The 16,133-nt window shown below is 46.8% G+C and overlaps 1 protein-coding gene across 1 annotated transcript in view; it reads left to right on the top strand.

The window, feature by feature from the left end:
* Positions 1-615: 615 nt before the first annotated feature.
* Positions 616-16,133, top strand: part of rapgef5a (Rap guanine nucleotide exchange factor (GEF) 5a) — a 44,334-nt gene continuing 28,816 nt past the window's right edge. The window contains exons 1-8 of the mRNA XM_030347275.1: positions 616-974; positions 6,462-6,512; positions 7,184-7,290; positions 7,752-7,873; positions 8,819-8,996; positions 12,372-12,453; positions 13,722-13,770; positions 14,039-14,115. Coding sequence (XP_030203135.1) covers positions 831-974; positions 6,462-6,512; positions 7,184-7,290; positions 7,752-7,873; positions 8,819-8,996; positions 12,372-12,453; positions 13,722-13,770; positions 14,039-14,115 — 810 coding nt within the window. The 5' untranslated portion in view covers positions 616-830. The remainder of the gene's footprint in view (positions 975-6,461; positions 6,513-7,183; positions 7,291-7,751; positions 7,874-8,818; positions 8,997-12,371; positions 12,454-13,721; positions 13,771-14,038; positions 14,116-16,133) is intronic.

Below are 16,133 nucleotides of genomic sequence, written 5' to 3' on the forward strand. Positions count from 1 at the left end.
CTCTCTCTGCTTTATGTTTTGAGCGGCGTCTTGGCAAGTTAAATTAACTTTAACCAACCCCCCCCCCCCCCCCCCACACACATACACACACACACACCCCCACACCCCCACACACACACACACACACACACACACACACACACACACACACACACACACACACACACACACACACACACACACACACACACACACACACACACACACACACACACACACACACAATAATGCCTTTGTTTACCTATGGAAATATGAGCCAGGTGAGGCGGTGACGTAACCCCAACAATAGGCGGTCGCCTACCCCACCCGACCAAAAAAGTGCTAATGTTTATATTTACTGCCTTTGCGCTTTTTGTTTTAGGCTGCAGGTAAGAGTGATTACCTTGAATATTTTTGAGACAAGGTTGTCGATTGATGGGTCGTGAGTTTAGGATCATGAGGTGCAGGACATTCGTATGCGTCAAACGACCCCTCAAACCATTTATTTTCAGTGAACTTGAGACAAATGAAAGGTGGAAGCGATGCAATGCTTTTATGCACCTGTGAGGGCCACTTTTCCACACACCCTCATACATAATCACTAAACTGATAGTACCTTGGAGGAGGAGGAGGAGGTGGGGGAGGAGGAGAGCGAGCGAGCCATTGGGTGGAGCAGCCTCGCGTGCTGCGGAATACTGTGTGCGTTGTGTGTTATGCGCGGGCGGTATGTCACAGCTGCATGTCGGCGAATGGAAGCGGAAGCGGGAGGTATGTTGAACCAGGGCGGTTGTTTCGAGTGATATTCAGATGCAGGAGTAGCGGCGCGTGAAGACTGAGTGCGAGCGCGAGGCATGGACGAGTCGGAACCCGCAGAGGACAGCCTGCTCTCGAGCCTTCGGTGGAACCGGAGCGCCCGGGACCAGGCTCAGCTCAAACACAAAATTCGGGATTTGCCGGGGCTCCTGAAGCACGGCTTGCACCTGCGAAAGAAAAGCGTGAGTAGCATAGTATAAATTACGAACGCTCCCCCCCGCTGTTTCCCCTGTCTTCCCTGTTTTTGGTGTTCAATAAACAACATAGCGACGGTTGCCCGACCTTGCTTTTTGGTCCCCGATTATTTCCCACCATCGTCACCGTTCAGGTGTTGTCGTGTTCTACACCCATTAATGTCGCAACGTGTGTGTGTGTGTGTGTGTGTGTGTGTGTGTGTGTGTGTGTGTGTGTGTGTGTGTGTGTGTGTGTGTGTGTGTGTGTGTGTGTGTGTGTGTGTGATGACATTATTAGGCTATCAAATGGCTCCTGCCAGTTGCTATGCACGTTTTTTTTTATAGACACCTTGATACACCGTAGTCAAGGAAACGCAGAGAGACTAACAGACAGATGGACACACAAAAACACTCAGATATAGGCCTATGTTTTAATAACCCCCATCATCATCATCATCATCATCATCATCATCATCATCATCATCATCATCATCATCCCCTGCGGTCGTCAGGTTTGTCTTACTATGCAGTACATCCCCGATGCTCCGCGGAGGGGAGCGGGTTCACCTGATGTGCCAAACCGTTGCTTTACATCATCATGTCCACTCATCTGTAATACACTCCAGAAGTGTGTGTGTGTGTGTGTGTGTGTGTGTGTGTGTGTGTGTGTGTGTGTGTGTGTGTGTGTGTGTGTGTGTGTGTGTGTGTGCCCTTCCCCTGTGGTAGAGGATAGGTCCACTCAACGGGGGTCAGAGGTGATGCGAAAGTGATTGGTTGGGATGAAATATGCCCTTTGGGCCGCATCACCTGTGACTCCCCAGGTTAGGATGGGGGCTGCCTCCCCAGCCGCTAAATTTGTAATCAAATAATAGCTATTTATTTAATTTCTACTCGTTATATGACACTGGGTTAAAACGCATAAAGGTACACACTTCCGTGTGAAACGCAACATAACGTTTTGGTTTAACTTTAACATCAACGCTGTAAGAGTCTAGATTATTCATTTGGCACATTGTGTTCTTAAATGAACTGTTGGTGCTTCCGATGCTACAGTATGTGCCATTAGTTATCTATTTGTGTGGTCTATTGGTTTAAGTGTTGTATTTACATTTGTGGGTGCTAGCCCACAAACGTGGGCTAGCCCACAAACGTGGGCTAGCACCTAGTACAACCTAGGTGCTCCTCTTTTTTTCCTGGGGTACGAAAAAGTTATATTGTTCCCTTTTAGAAGAACAAACAAGAACTGATAAAGAATCAAATCAAGGAAGAAGAAAGCACGCTGGACATACCCTCCTCTACTGCTCAATGTCTGGTGACCACATTTCAACCAGTCCACATCCTGATGGATTTCGGCTCCCCCTGACATTAAGCATGACGGGGATTCTTTCCATAGAGACCGTGGGGGGTTAATAGTACACAGCTGACTGGCATGTTGTGTCACGTGGGCTACCCATCGAACCTCTGAGTTTGGTCCCACGTTATTTAATCGACTTGGGTGTACGCCATCTTACGTCAGCGCCGTCTCTTGATTGCATTTCACATCGTGCTTAAGGCGATTTGACAATCAATCAAATCAGTTATTACACTATCATCAAACAGATCTCCACACCTGTGTACAAACCTCAGTGAAGTCACGTGGTTAACCAAATGAATCTCTCCGTGTAGATGGAGAAGCAGCACGGATTTCCTTGTTGAGGCAGGTCTGGACTGACTTGTGAACCAAATTTGAAATGCAAATCTGAAGACCAGCTCGGTCAGTGGACAGTAGACAGACAAGGCTGAAGTGTGCAAATGCCGTCGGTATGCCGGGGGTCTCGGTGCTATGGGGGTCTACGCCGTGGACCTCTGCACTGTGGGGGTCTACGCCTTGGACCTCAAAGCTTTGGGGGTCTACAACGTGAACCCCTGCTCTGTGGGGGTCTAGGCCTTGGGTTTCTGCAATGTGGGTCTCTTCACAGCTGTGGGTCTCTATGCTGTGGGCCGGTGCTTGCTTTCATGGTAATGCGAGTCCACAAGAAGTCCCTAATTCAGTGCCATCAGGGGGTCTTTCCAATAGGAAAATAAGGTTTGATCCGAGCTCCACCAGTGACTTCTAGGGTAGAGACGGACGATGCAGGGTGCTACTTTGGCCTTACGAGTTAAGAAACCCAGCATTCTCTGATTCCTGTACACACAAGGAGGGGGGAACTTTGAAAGAATCTGTCAGCCTCCTCTGCCATCTGCAGTCATAACCTCCACAGTCTTGCACTTTGATGTCGGCTGATAAGAAGATGGAGTCTGATGTCTTCTGGGCCATCTGGCGCCCGGGTGCCCCAGCTGCAGCGAGCCTCGCCTCGGAGAAGCCTCTTGTCTCAGGCTAGTGCTCTGGTCTCATTTGCATCCCTGGTCTCCGGTCCTCATTAGGGCCTGACCTGGCCCACGTTAGGTCATGAAGTAAGCCAAAATACCTTGGGGGGTTATCGGGTCAGCGACTAGTGTGAAGCCGGTTTGACTCGTCCAGACCGATTGAGGTCAAGGCCGGGGTGTTTTTTAAAAAATATATATATTACGGGTCTGTTTATTCAGTCTCCGACGCAACGAAATGAAACGAGCAAAACAGAACGTTGATTTTCAGTCGTTTAATTTTGTCCCGTCAGCGACGATAAAAACAGGGGAAATATGAGTATGGCTGGCCTTTCCCTCCACCGGTCAGTCAACCTGGCTGTGCACAAGTCGTTGAGCCATTTCTTTCTGCTTACTTTGTGTCTAGTAACCCACTGAAAGACATACCTTTGTGGGTCTGAGGGTCGCCCCCGTTGACTGACACATGGCCCACATAAGTAGAGAGGGCCAGAAAGGATCCTGGCAGATACATATTTTCCTCAAAGAGCATATCTGAAACAGACGATAAACCAAAACATTAGTGTTTCCAGTTCTTTAAACAGCTGTTGTTTGGAAGCATTCACATATAAATTACAAATAAACATGCTTTATCCATTTGTCTTTCTGTTGATCTATTTAATCTTCTAATAATTTAAGCGCTATACACAGGGGGGCGGGTCTCTGCACATCTAGGTTCTGCCTCACTGACTATTCTGTAAGGAAATATGATAAATTAATCAGCCGCCATGCTGCGTGCATTTAAAATAGGGCAGCATTAAGACAATGTTGCACAATGTTGTTTAGGTTGTTTTTGTATGACCAATAATGTTTAACATGTGCCTGGTGACGTGTGTGGGTTGTGTGCATTCAAACAGGTTCCTCTTCATTATTGTCTGTTAAGGCGCTTGTGTTTGTAGGATGACTTCCTTGTATGACCTCTATAGGAGTTGACGGTGGGTTTGAGACGTGGGTTTTCCGACGCGTGCATGTGGTCGTGTTTAAGCAGCTTGTCAACCATGCCGTGCCTATGCTCGGCACACTAATTTGAGGGTAATCCATTTCTTGCTCTCAACCTTGCTCTCTCCCTCGCTCTAGGAATCTATCTTTCAACCACTCTGTCCACGCTTCGTGTGTGTGTGTGTGTGTGTGTGTGTGTGTGTGTGTGTGTGTGTGTGTGTGTGTGTGTGTGTGTGTGTGTGTGTGTGTGTGTGTGTGTGTGTGTGTGTGTGTGTGTGTGTGTGTGTGTGTGTGTGTGCGCGCGCGCGCGATCTCGAGCACTTGAAGTCATCACAGTGATAAGATGTCAGTGTGTTCCCTCATCATCGCTCTTCTGTCATTCTTTTCATCCGTTCGTCGGACGGAGTTGTCACTGTTGCTGTGTGAGGGCGGGCGGGCGGCCGCTGCTAGCTCTCTAACAAAGACTTGTGTCTCATTTGATTGGTCTCTGTGTGCCAGACACCGAGAGGAAAGAAAATAACTCTGGAGATACGGGCGAGACGCTCTGCAACTTTTTATGAAAGCTTTGTGACACACACACACACACACACACACACACACACACACACACACACACACACACACACACACACACACACACACACACACACACACACACACACACACACACACACACAGAGATAGTCAGGTGCGGTGTAGTGGATTCCTCTTGTGTGTGCGTAGACAATTTGACTGTGATAATGCGGATCACAAGGTCTCTACCTCTCTCTGATCCCCCCCTATACCGTCTCCTATGATTCATTCGTTTTTAATTGAGCCAACGGCACCCATTATTCCCTCCCACTCATTCTATTGCACTTCTCTTTTTACCATCTCTCTATCTCTTACTCTCGCTCTCTCAACGTGTGTGTGTGTCTCTCGCCCCTCGCAATCTCCATCTGCCATGTGCGTAGTCACATATTCATAGACTATTGCGAATCATTAGTCGCCCTCTCCGCTCTCTCTTCACGCCCTCGCTCTTCCTCCCTGCTTTCGTTCGTTCTCGTTCGTTCTCTCTCTCGCTCTCTCTTCCCTCTCCCACTCCCACTCCGTCTCCCACTTCACGTCTCTCTCTTTCTCGCTCGCTCTCGGCTTCTAGGGCCATTTTACTTTTCTCTCTCTCTGCTTTCATCGTTCACACTTTCTCGGTTGCTTTTAACTCGCAGCATGTCGTCGGTATGTCTCCGTCTCGCTCTCCAGAGTCTCCTCTATCGCGTTTCTCGTTTTGACGTCTTGCGCTGCGGAAGCTTGTCATCACCTGAACGCAATCAGAGATCGGGCCTTGATCCGATCTGATCTCTGCAACAATCACCTAGTTTCTGAACTTGGTGCCACTGTGAATAAAACCCCTCACAAAGTCGGGGATCCTGACCTAGACAATTATACATTATAGAATATTATTATACAAGATGAACCTTAAAATATGATGAAGCCCCCCCCCCCCCTCATACAAACCCCCGGGTCGACCTCCACGCCGACCGGTCCAGGGAGGTGGGTGGCCTCGTGGTGGGATCTCAGTGCTGTGTGTCTGCCGCCCGGCACTGGGCCTTCGTGGTAACGGGTAACCTGGTGAAAGATTAACAGAAGGATGGCTCACTGGGGGACAGTGGAGCAGGTTAGCCCCGGGACAGAGCCCACTGCCACTTGAGTTTTGGCGTTCTGCGTGTGAAGTGTCATTTCATTTTTTTATGGCGGTTGTTACCTTGAATCCCAAACCGATTTATTGACCGAGCCTGCATTCACACATGAAAGGGATTTGAGTGAGGTTGGCGGCCTGCGTCTCGATGCTCCGGCGTCTATCCACTGCGTTGGATGTTCATCGTTTGCTCACGGCCGGTGTATCACAGGTGAAATATATTGAATGTATTGTTTATTGGATCAATATCTCTGATAAGGGTGCTCTCATGTGTATTTAATTACTTATTTGACCTTCACTAGATCACATGAAAGCCAACTGTGAAAAGGAATGTGAGGGATGTTTACTTGGTGTAACGATTAATTTCAACCATGACTTGTGTTACTGGAATGGAAAAACTGGTCTTTCTAATTTGCTCATTGTGTGTGTGTGTGTGTGTGTGTGTGTGTGTGTGTGTGTGTATGTGTGTGTGTGTGTGTGTGTGTGTGTGTTTCCCTCAACAGCAGTCCCCTGATACGATACCTGGACCAAGCCCTGGACCTACTGTCCATAAGGTAGGACTCTCTACTACACATGCTCAGAAGCGAAGGGCATGATGTCATCATATGCAGTATTGGGTGTAAAGTGACCGCATGTTTATTTAGCCAAAACACTGGTGTATTTTCACCTTGTGTTTGTTGAACCAACAGTACACTATTGACACGCACACGCAAACGCGCACGCACACGCGTGCGAAACGTGACTCATTTGCATGTTTTAGGTTTCCATGTGCAGCCATATCTTGTTGTTTTTTGCAACAAGCTGGTTATATTTGACGGGCTGTTTCTTGACGGGTCTGGTGCGTGCAGGACAGGGCCGTATTGTGAGCAGGGCCATAGAGGGCTTATTCATTCACCCTCTGCCAAGGACTTAAGACACTCCTTCCAGGTCAAGTTTCCCGCAAACCAGCAGCGACAAAGTAACACAAAGATTGTGCACCTTTCATCGGCTGGTGGTTCTGTGTCGGACGGGTGGGAGCGGGCGTTTATCACCATCACCCAAGAACCCACAGAGTTGATTTAAGATGTTCACAGTCATCTATGTGATAAGGATTGTTTTTTGTAATTCGATTGTGTGCTTACAATATGTTTACAATATGTGTGTGTGCGCGTGTCTGGGGGCGTGCGGGTGTGTGTGTGTTTGCGTGTGTGTGCATGTGGGTGTGTGTGCGTGTGTGTGTGAACAGTCATGCTCCCAGAGCTTCCCCTGCGCTGGACGTTCTGTGAGGAATGCCTTCCTCTCGCATGGACCCTACCCAGCCAAGGACAAGATCCACCTGGCCCGCATCATACGGTGGGTGTGTGGTCGTGTGTGGGTGCCTCAAGAGACCATGGATATGTCCAGTGAAGCATGCACACTGACTCACATGGTATATGTTATAGTCCAAACGGGCCCGTCTGGTGGCGTGTGTATGCACAGTTTTGTGTAGACTAACAGTGCCCATAGTACTGCTTTGGTACTGCTATCAGCATCACGCACGCACGCACGCACGCACGCACGCACGCACGCACGCACGCACGCAGACCGAAACACGCGGTAGGAATGTGTCCTCTGGGATGCAGTCTTTCAGGAGGTAAATACTTGTGAAAACGAATGAATAATCAATGTGTATTGATTTACCGGAATATAAAATACACGCTTTTCTGCTGGTGTGTGTGCAGGGTTAATTTGGTCTGAAACTCCACCTGCATATATATTTGTATGTATGTCTGCAGAGTGTCTATATATTTCTGTGTGTGTGTCTCCCCTAACAGGCGCAGTTATGTGGGCGTGGAGCTGGTGCAGTGGCTGTGTGAGCAGTGTGGGTATGTGCGCTGTCGGCCCACCGCCGCGCGCGTCTGGCAGGTTCTGCTGGAGCTGGGGGTCCTGCTGTCTGGTAAGGACACACATGGACAAAAGGGCTGGCGCACACAAGCACACACACTCACGCATGTGCACACAAATGCACAAACGTGCTTGCATGTACACACACACACACACACACACACACACACACACACACACACACACACACACACACACACACACACACACACACACACACACACACACACACACACACACACACACACACACACACACACACACACACGGCCGTAATGTCGGGTCCGGTACAAAAGCAGTCACGACCCACCAGAAGAACACCCTAATGTTTCCAAAGTGCATTTAAATGAATGATTGTTGGCCGTAAGCTGAGATGGTTAAATGTTTTCTCGTCTTGGTAGAAGAGACTTGGCTCCTGGTGTGAGGACACTACCGTAGTCCACTAGTACTTTTACTGGTCGACTAGTGTCTTCACACTCGGATTCTGCCAAATACTGTTAGAGCGCATTACTAAAACCCTACTACAGTTCAACCTCCGGCCTACTAACAATGTACCCGCAGGTTCAATTGTTAGTTGTGCCTAGCTTCTCTAATCGACTATTGACATATTATATGATGATGACTGAAATATTATCTTCAAATATTGACCCTTAGAGCTCGATGCCTGGTCACTTGAAGATGATAAACGGGAGGGGAGGTATACGATGCAGGTCAAACCTCAGTGAAAGGGTTAGGCCCTCTGCCAGGCCCCAAATCAATGCAAACACAATGAAGGAGTGGGACCCAAAATGTCCTCATAATGGAACTGGGAGACAACATGACCTAACACAATGTTATTGTTCATACTCATCGTGTGTGTGTGTGTGTGTGTGTGTGTGTGTGTGTGTGTGTGTGTGTGTGTGTGTGTGTGTGTGTGTGTGTGTGTGTGTGTGTGTGTGTGTGTGTGTGTGTGTGTGTGTGTGTGTGTGTGTGTGTGTGTTCCTGTGTCCCCTCCCAGTGGACCAGCGGGTGATCTTTGCCGACTCCAACTCCTACTACCAATTCAGCTTCGAGGAGTGCGAGTCAGCATCCTGCGAGTTTCGCTCTAACGAGGGGGAGTGGTCAGAGGCTGTGAGGCTCCTCCTCACACTTGCGCCATATGTCCAATTCCGCTCTGGGGGCGGAGCTAACAGCCCGTAAGTCGACCACCTCCATCCTCTTCATCATGTCCGTCAGATCGAGGCTGCTTGACCTCGAGGGGGTGATGTTGGAATGGGACTCACTGGTAATGCACCAGGCTGTTCATGCTGGAGACCAGTGGTGAATTGGTAATGTGTGTGGGTTGAGTACGGAAGGGCGTTTGTGACTCAGTGTGGAGCTGGAATGTGAATGAATACGACATGATAAAACACACCGACACACGCACTCATGCACAAACCTGCACACACACACATGCACTGAATCTCCTAATCCCAGCAACAAACTTAATCTCTGCTCTGTATTTTAAACCTTCCGTCTCATTGGATGGATGAGCGGTACACTAGTGTTTATCTGCGAGTCTAAACACACACACACACACACACACACACACACACACACACACACATACACACACACACACACACACACACACACACACACACACACACACACACACACACACACACACACACACACACAGTCATTGTAGAGTGTCAGCCAGAGTGTCTTCCTTTTCTGCTCCCGTGTGTGGGATTCCTGCTGAGAATGCTACTGAACTCAATCTGTCACTCAGACAGAGTGTGTGTGTGTGTGTGTGTGCATTTACAGTAGAGAATGAGATGAAGATAAGAGAGTGGGAAAAGAAGGAGGGAGAGCACAGGAAGAGTGGATAAGGGTAAACAAGAGTAATGACAGAGGAGGTACGAACCAGGGGCAGACACACATCTTTGTGCAGTGTCTTCAAAGTGTGTGTGTGCGTGAGTGTGTGTGTGTACAGCACGGGATGGGGAGCAGTGGGAGAGAGCGAGCCTTTATTCACTTATCTCAAGATCACTTTATTGCTTTTACACCAAAACCAATATGCAAAGGTGTGTGTGTGTGTGTGTGTGTGTGTGTGTGTGTGTGTGTGTGTGTGTGTGTGTGTGTGTGTGTGTGTGTGTGTGTGTGTGTGTGTGTGTGTGTGTGTGTGTGTGTGTGTGTTAGTAGAAAAGCACTGCACCAACGGGGGGATTCTCCCCAGCTGTTATGGAAATATCTATGGTCAAGGGATGCATCTTCTATTTTTGTATTACATGATTGTGACATTAAAGTAAATTAAATTATCTATTTTAAATCCAAACAAATGTACGTAGTCGTGCGAGTAACCCTTACAGGTTTTGATATTCTAATGAAGTTTTCTCCGGCTCAACCAAAATGTGTGTGCGAGGCTGTGCACTGTTTGTGCACAACCACGATGTGATTCATGTTTTCTTTATTCAAATCTTCGGCTGGCTGTCTCCATTCCTGCGTGATCCTACTCATGACTAATGAACGCCACCAGCCAACACTGATAGTTTAGCTCTCTGAGAGCCAAGTTCACATTTTCTATTGTCTTTCTCCTGTTTAATGCTGTATCATTAATATTGGTGTGTGTGGGCTTGTGAGTGCGTGCCTCCGTATGTGTTTGTGTGTGCGTGCCTGTGTTGCATGTGTGTGTGTGTGTGTGTGTGTGTGGGTTTGCACGTGCGTGTGTGTGTGTGGTGGTGATAGGGTTAGCTAAGGTGTCGATCCAAATCCTGCAAACTCTATCTTATCACAGCCCTCTTCCTGCTGCTGCCGACCATGCTGCTCTTATCAGATCCCACACACCCATCACACCCAGGCTCCTCACCTTAAACCTGCCTTAAGCGCCAGCTGAGATGTTCAAATCCAAATGATATGCAAATGTGCCAGCAGGTATGCATCGGTGTGTATGCGGTCTGACCTCTGGTTCTGCTTCAAAGAGAGAGAGGGAAGGAACCAGGGAGGGAGAGTGACATATTCCTTTTGTGCTACCTGCACTATTGTTATCATTATTACGACGCAGCGATCCCAAGCTAACACCACACACACACACACACACACACACACACACACACACACACACACACACAGACACACAGACACACAGAGAGAGAGAGAGACTCTCTGACGTGCACTTACATGCACGCCCCTGCAGACCTCAGTGGACGGAAGTCGTCTGGGAGCGGGTCTACGACCACATGAAAGAGAGCCTGGTGGGGGAGGGGGGGGGGGGGGTACAACTGCTGAACACGCACAGCTCTGCCAAGCCTGGCGTATGTGTGGCACAGTACTGTGTAGTATAGCACAGTACTGCATTGTGTAGTACTATACTGTATCATATAGCACAGAACTGTTTTAGTATAGGACAGTACTGTGTAGTATATTACAGTACTGCATTGTGTAGTACTATATTGTATCATATAGCACAAAACTGTTTTAGTATAGGAAAGTACTGTGTAGTATAGCACAGTACTGCATTGTGTAGTACTATACTGTATCATATAGCACAAAACTTTTAGTTTAGGACAGTACTGTGTAGTATATTACAGTACTGCATTGTGTAGTACTATACTGTATCATATAGCACAAAACTGTTTTAGTTTAGGACAGTACTGTGTAGTATATTACAGTACTGCATTGTGTAGTACTATACTGTATCATATAGCACAAAACTGTTTTTGTTTAGGACAGTACTGTGTAGTATATTACAGTACTGCATTGTGTAGCACTATACTGTATCATATACAGAACTGTCTAAGTATAGGACAGTAATGTGTAGTATAGGACAGTAATGGATAGGATAGTATAAAACAGTATATATTATTGGGCAGTAATGTGCAGTATAATGTATAGTATAGGACAGTTATGTATAGGATAGGACAGTACTATATAGTATAAAACAGTACTATATATTATAGGGCAGTAATGTACAGTATAATGTATAGCATAGGACAGTACTATATAGTATAGGACTGTAATGTATAGGATAGGACAGTACTGTATAGCATAGGACAGTAATGTATAGGATAGGACAGGACTATATGACAGTAACGTATAGTATAGGAAGGTACTGTATAGTATAGGACAGTGCCATGTGTTCCGTGCTATGTAGCATCTTGAGTGCACAGCAGCACAGGTAACGACCGCCAGTAGACATGCAAGAGGCTGCATTCATACAGATGCTGCTCTCATGTTGATTCTAATTCGATGCTAATTTGCTATGCTGACGGATAGGAAGTTGCGCTAAGTTGGATCTAACTGGTCAACCTTACGCTCACCGGGTCTCTGCTCTAGGTCCTGAATCCACTGAAACTAACCTCATACCATCTGGCCTGGTTAGGTTATCCAGCCAGAGTCATGAATTTCAATCTGTGTTAGGGTTTATGGGGACAATTTATCCCTGAGCCCAGTTCTACTGGTAGTTCCCCATTGAGTCAGCTAGGGGGCGCCATGGAGCAGACGCCAACAGTCCCAACAGGACGGCTTTGCGCATGGCAACAACATTTGACTAACGTGTGTGTGTTTGTTTGTGTTTGTGTGTGTGGCAGGTCGGAGGAGGACTCTGAGGGCAACAGGGACATCTGTGGTGAGATGCTCCAGATGAGGGCCTTGGAGAGGCTGACCTCCACGGTGAGTCTGCCTCTGAGGCCCCTCTGGTGGACCTCGACCACTGCGGGGAACACACTGTTGGTTCTCTTGAAACGTGTCTAAAATACATTTCATGATGAGATTTGGATTTATTTACCAACCTTTGGAAAAACTATATATTATTTATAATATACACCATCCCTGCCCCATACTGCTTTCTTTCATATTATTTCTGTTGGCTAATCTTGTTAAGATTTGTTTGTTATACTTTTAGTTTGTTTTATGTGTTTCATGTTCATATGTTTGTTATACCTTAAAGGTTGTATCAGCGAGTTGTATCAACTAATATTTTGGATTTGAGTAGTTGGTAGTACTATTTGTTTTTGTGTATGATCTCGGAGAATAGGCTGCTTACAGAGACAGGTTTTTGTGACAGCCTGCTTATGGGGCGGGCAGCTAGCGGATCGTGAGGAATGATCAGATGAATGTTATCTTTTATGTTTTGGCCTAGAATCGCTGATACAACCTTTAAGTATATGTTTTACGTGTAATGGGTCATTTTATCTTTTGAATTGTACAAATATAGTTATTTTCGTTCATGTATTTCATAGTTTATTTCGGTGCATCTGGCCTGTTAACATCGGCCGATTGACAACAGATGCAATACAGCCATTTTGGCAAATTCTGGCACATTGACATTTTTCATGTTTATTAATGTGCACTGTCCATGTCTAAATAAACCTTCAATAAATAAATACATTAAAAAAAATACATTTTTAAAAACAGCTGCATCATGTGTATCAATGATGTATTTACTTCACAAAAATACATTCTGAAAATAATAATAATAAATTTGATTTATATAGCGCCTCTCAAACTCAAGGACGCTTTACAATGTGGGCAGGGACATAGAAAACTTAAGAACTTAATCAAAAATAACACAAGGCGACGAGCCGACAAACAAGCGGGGGGGGGGTCACGGAAGTAGGCAAGTTTGAAGAGGAAAGTTTTGAGTTTTGAGGAAAGTTTGGAAGGTGGCCATGGATGAGGCATAAAGACAGGTGTTAAGACATGCATGCAAAGAATCTTCTGTTATATTGATATTCATGTCATGAGAAACGGTCGATTCTCTAAATGCAAAAAATATATTATTGTTAAAGGCTATATGTTATTTTTATCCATAGTTATGGTTAATATATAGTTAAAACAATTATATATTTTAAATATTAATAAAATAATACATTTCATATTTTTGATATCTACCTAATAGATGTAGTTAACTGTAAATACTTGTGATGATTCATCAACAGGTACAAAATGAGCTGGCAGCCGCCTTAGCCCGCAAGACTCGCAAAGCCTGTAAGTATTTTTGTGTTTGGACGTTTCTGTGTGTGTTTGGTGTTTCTGTGTGTGTTCGGACATCTGTGTGTGTGTGTTTGGACGTTCGGTGTGTGTTTGGACTTTTTATTTGTGTGTGTGTGTGTTTAAAGTTTCTGTGTGTATTTTAAGAATGTCCAGTATCCTTGTTGTTGTTTTCTCTCGGGACCTTCAGATACGGTTAAGTGAGTTCTTTGATAAGACCGGGAAAAGCTGTCTGACTTCCTGTTGATCTGTGATTGGTTCACAGTGTCAGAGCAGGACTCTGAGACAAGAGAGGCAGCACAGCCCCCGCAACCTCGCACGCCCACTGAGGAGAGCAGCCCGGTAAACACACACACACACATACACACAGAAACGTACACAGAAACGCATGCACGCACACAAACACACACACAGAAAGAAAGGAAGAAAGAAACGTGTACACACACATACACACCCCTAATAAATAAGAGATGACAATTGTTTGGTACATGTTACATCTCTACCAAAGGTCATCCTGTGTGGTTTGGTTTGCTTATGTGGGTGTTTAAGAGAGGACTCGGGTAAGAGTATCCAAAAGTGTGTTTGTCCTCTGGCTATCGGGTCAAAACACTGGAAACCTTTTTGTGTCACTGAATCATTCATGTGAGCCCCACCCCACCGTCACCATCACCAGCCTCAACCCCATAACGAGTCCTCTCTACTGCAATGACATTCAACCACTAAGCCGCCCACACTGGGTCAGACTCATCCCCTTTCCTCCTGTCATCTTTCAAATGTATCTTTGAGATATATCGTCCAGATCCAGATGGATGACAATTTTTTCTAAGTCGGCGGCCGGAGCGTCGCGTCGCGTAGCCTTCTGGACGCGTATGCGTAGCGATGCGTCGACTATGTAACGGCCCTTAAACTATGTCCTGTGAGATGTAGAAAGGCAGAAGAATACCGGGGAGCGCATGGGGGGGACGTGGGGAGGGGGTCCAGGAGAGGGGGGAACTATCTGTGCCTGAAGAAAAGGAAGTTCACAGCAGGTTTACAGGAAGAGACACAGGACAACAGGGGACACAGGGTGTGTGTGTGTGTGTGTGTGTGTGTGTGTGTGTGTGTGTGTGTGTGTGTGTGTGTGTGTGTGTGTGTGTGTGTGTGTGTGTGTGTGTGTGTGTGTGTGTGTGTGTGTGTGTGTGTGTGTGTGTGTGTGTGTGTGTAAACAAATGTTGCTATTTTAGCCGTCCAGAACTTGTTATTGGGGGGGCTGTTTTACGAGTCAGCACAGCGTGGGAGTATTCCATTGTGTGTGTGTTAACCTTTACCCAAACATGGCACCGTGGGATAACTAAAGTGCACAGGAAGTGTTGCCCGACTCTCCTGCGCAATCAAAGAACGCCCCTCAGGCTCTACCAAGACAAATAAACAAGTTATTTAGCCCAACACTAATGACACCGTGGTGCAAGACACCCAAGATACAGTACGTACAGCCCCCTCCACCTCCACAGATAAACACAGTGGTTGTTTAGAGGAGAAGAGACGGGAGGAGAAAGATGGGAGACTCCTGTGGCACTGCTAGTATTGTTTTTGTACTTGTATCTTTTATTTTATCGGTCTGTTTATGGTGAGTGCGTGTCCCTATGCTGCCTCCCTCCCTCTCCTCTCGGCCTGGCTCTTTCTCTCCCGGGAGACAGACTTAAATACAGCTGGGAGAGACGCAGCATTACAGCTGCCTTTGGTTTCACTACAGCTGGACCGACAGGGCGCTCAACGCACTTTCACAAATCCCCACTGCAGTAATACAGGGGAGGACACACACACACACACACACACACACACACACACACACACACACACACACACACACACACACACACACACACACACACACACACACACATTCCCGCCCACTTTCATACTTTCTAATCACACACACACGCTACGTTTTCCTGCCACAGCAAATCCCACTGACACACACGGAGGCAGTCAGGCAGACGGCGGGACGGTGAGTTTAGGGAGCAGCCAGAGCAGGAGAGTGCGAGGGCGACGAGGCGTGGGATTGGATGACACCAAGAGCCAGGCTGATACTAGCGAGATCCCGGGGATTACGTCCACTTCTTAACTCTACTCCCCCACAACCAAACGAGACAGAAGTCTGAAAACTTTTTTCCAGTTTTTTTATTTTTTTGCTATTTTAACGCCATTTAGTTTTTCTTTCTTTTTTTATGTTGGACCTACTCCGTGAACATGGCAACCCACCGCCCGCGTGTTGTCATATAAGACATTCCTCAGTTCATCCAATCGTTGATCCGTTTCACCCCTCAAACACCCAGAAACGCGCACACGGACACTTCCCTCCCTTTGAAGCCGGCCCCTGT

Source organism: Gadus morhua, chromosome 22 (genome assembly GCF_902167405.1).
Source record: "Gadus morhua chromosome 22, gadMor3.0, whole genome shotgun sequence".
NCBI classification, from domain to species: Eukaryota; Metazoa; Chordata; class Actinopteri; order Gadiformes; family Gadidae; genus Gadus; species Gadus morhua.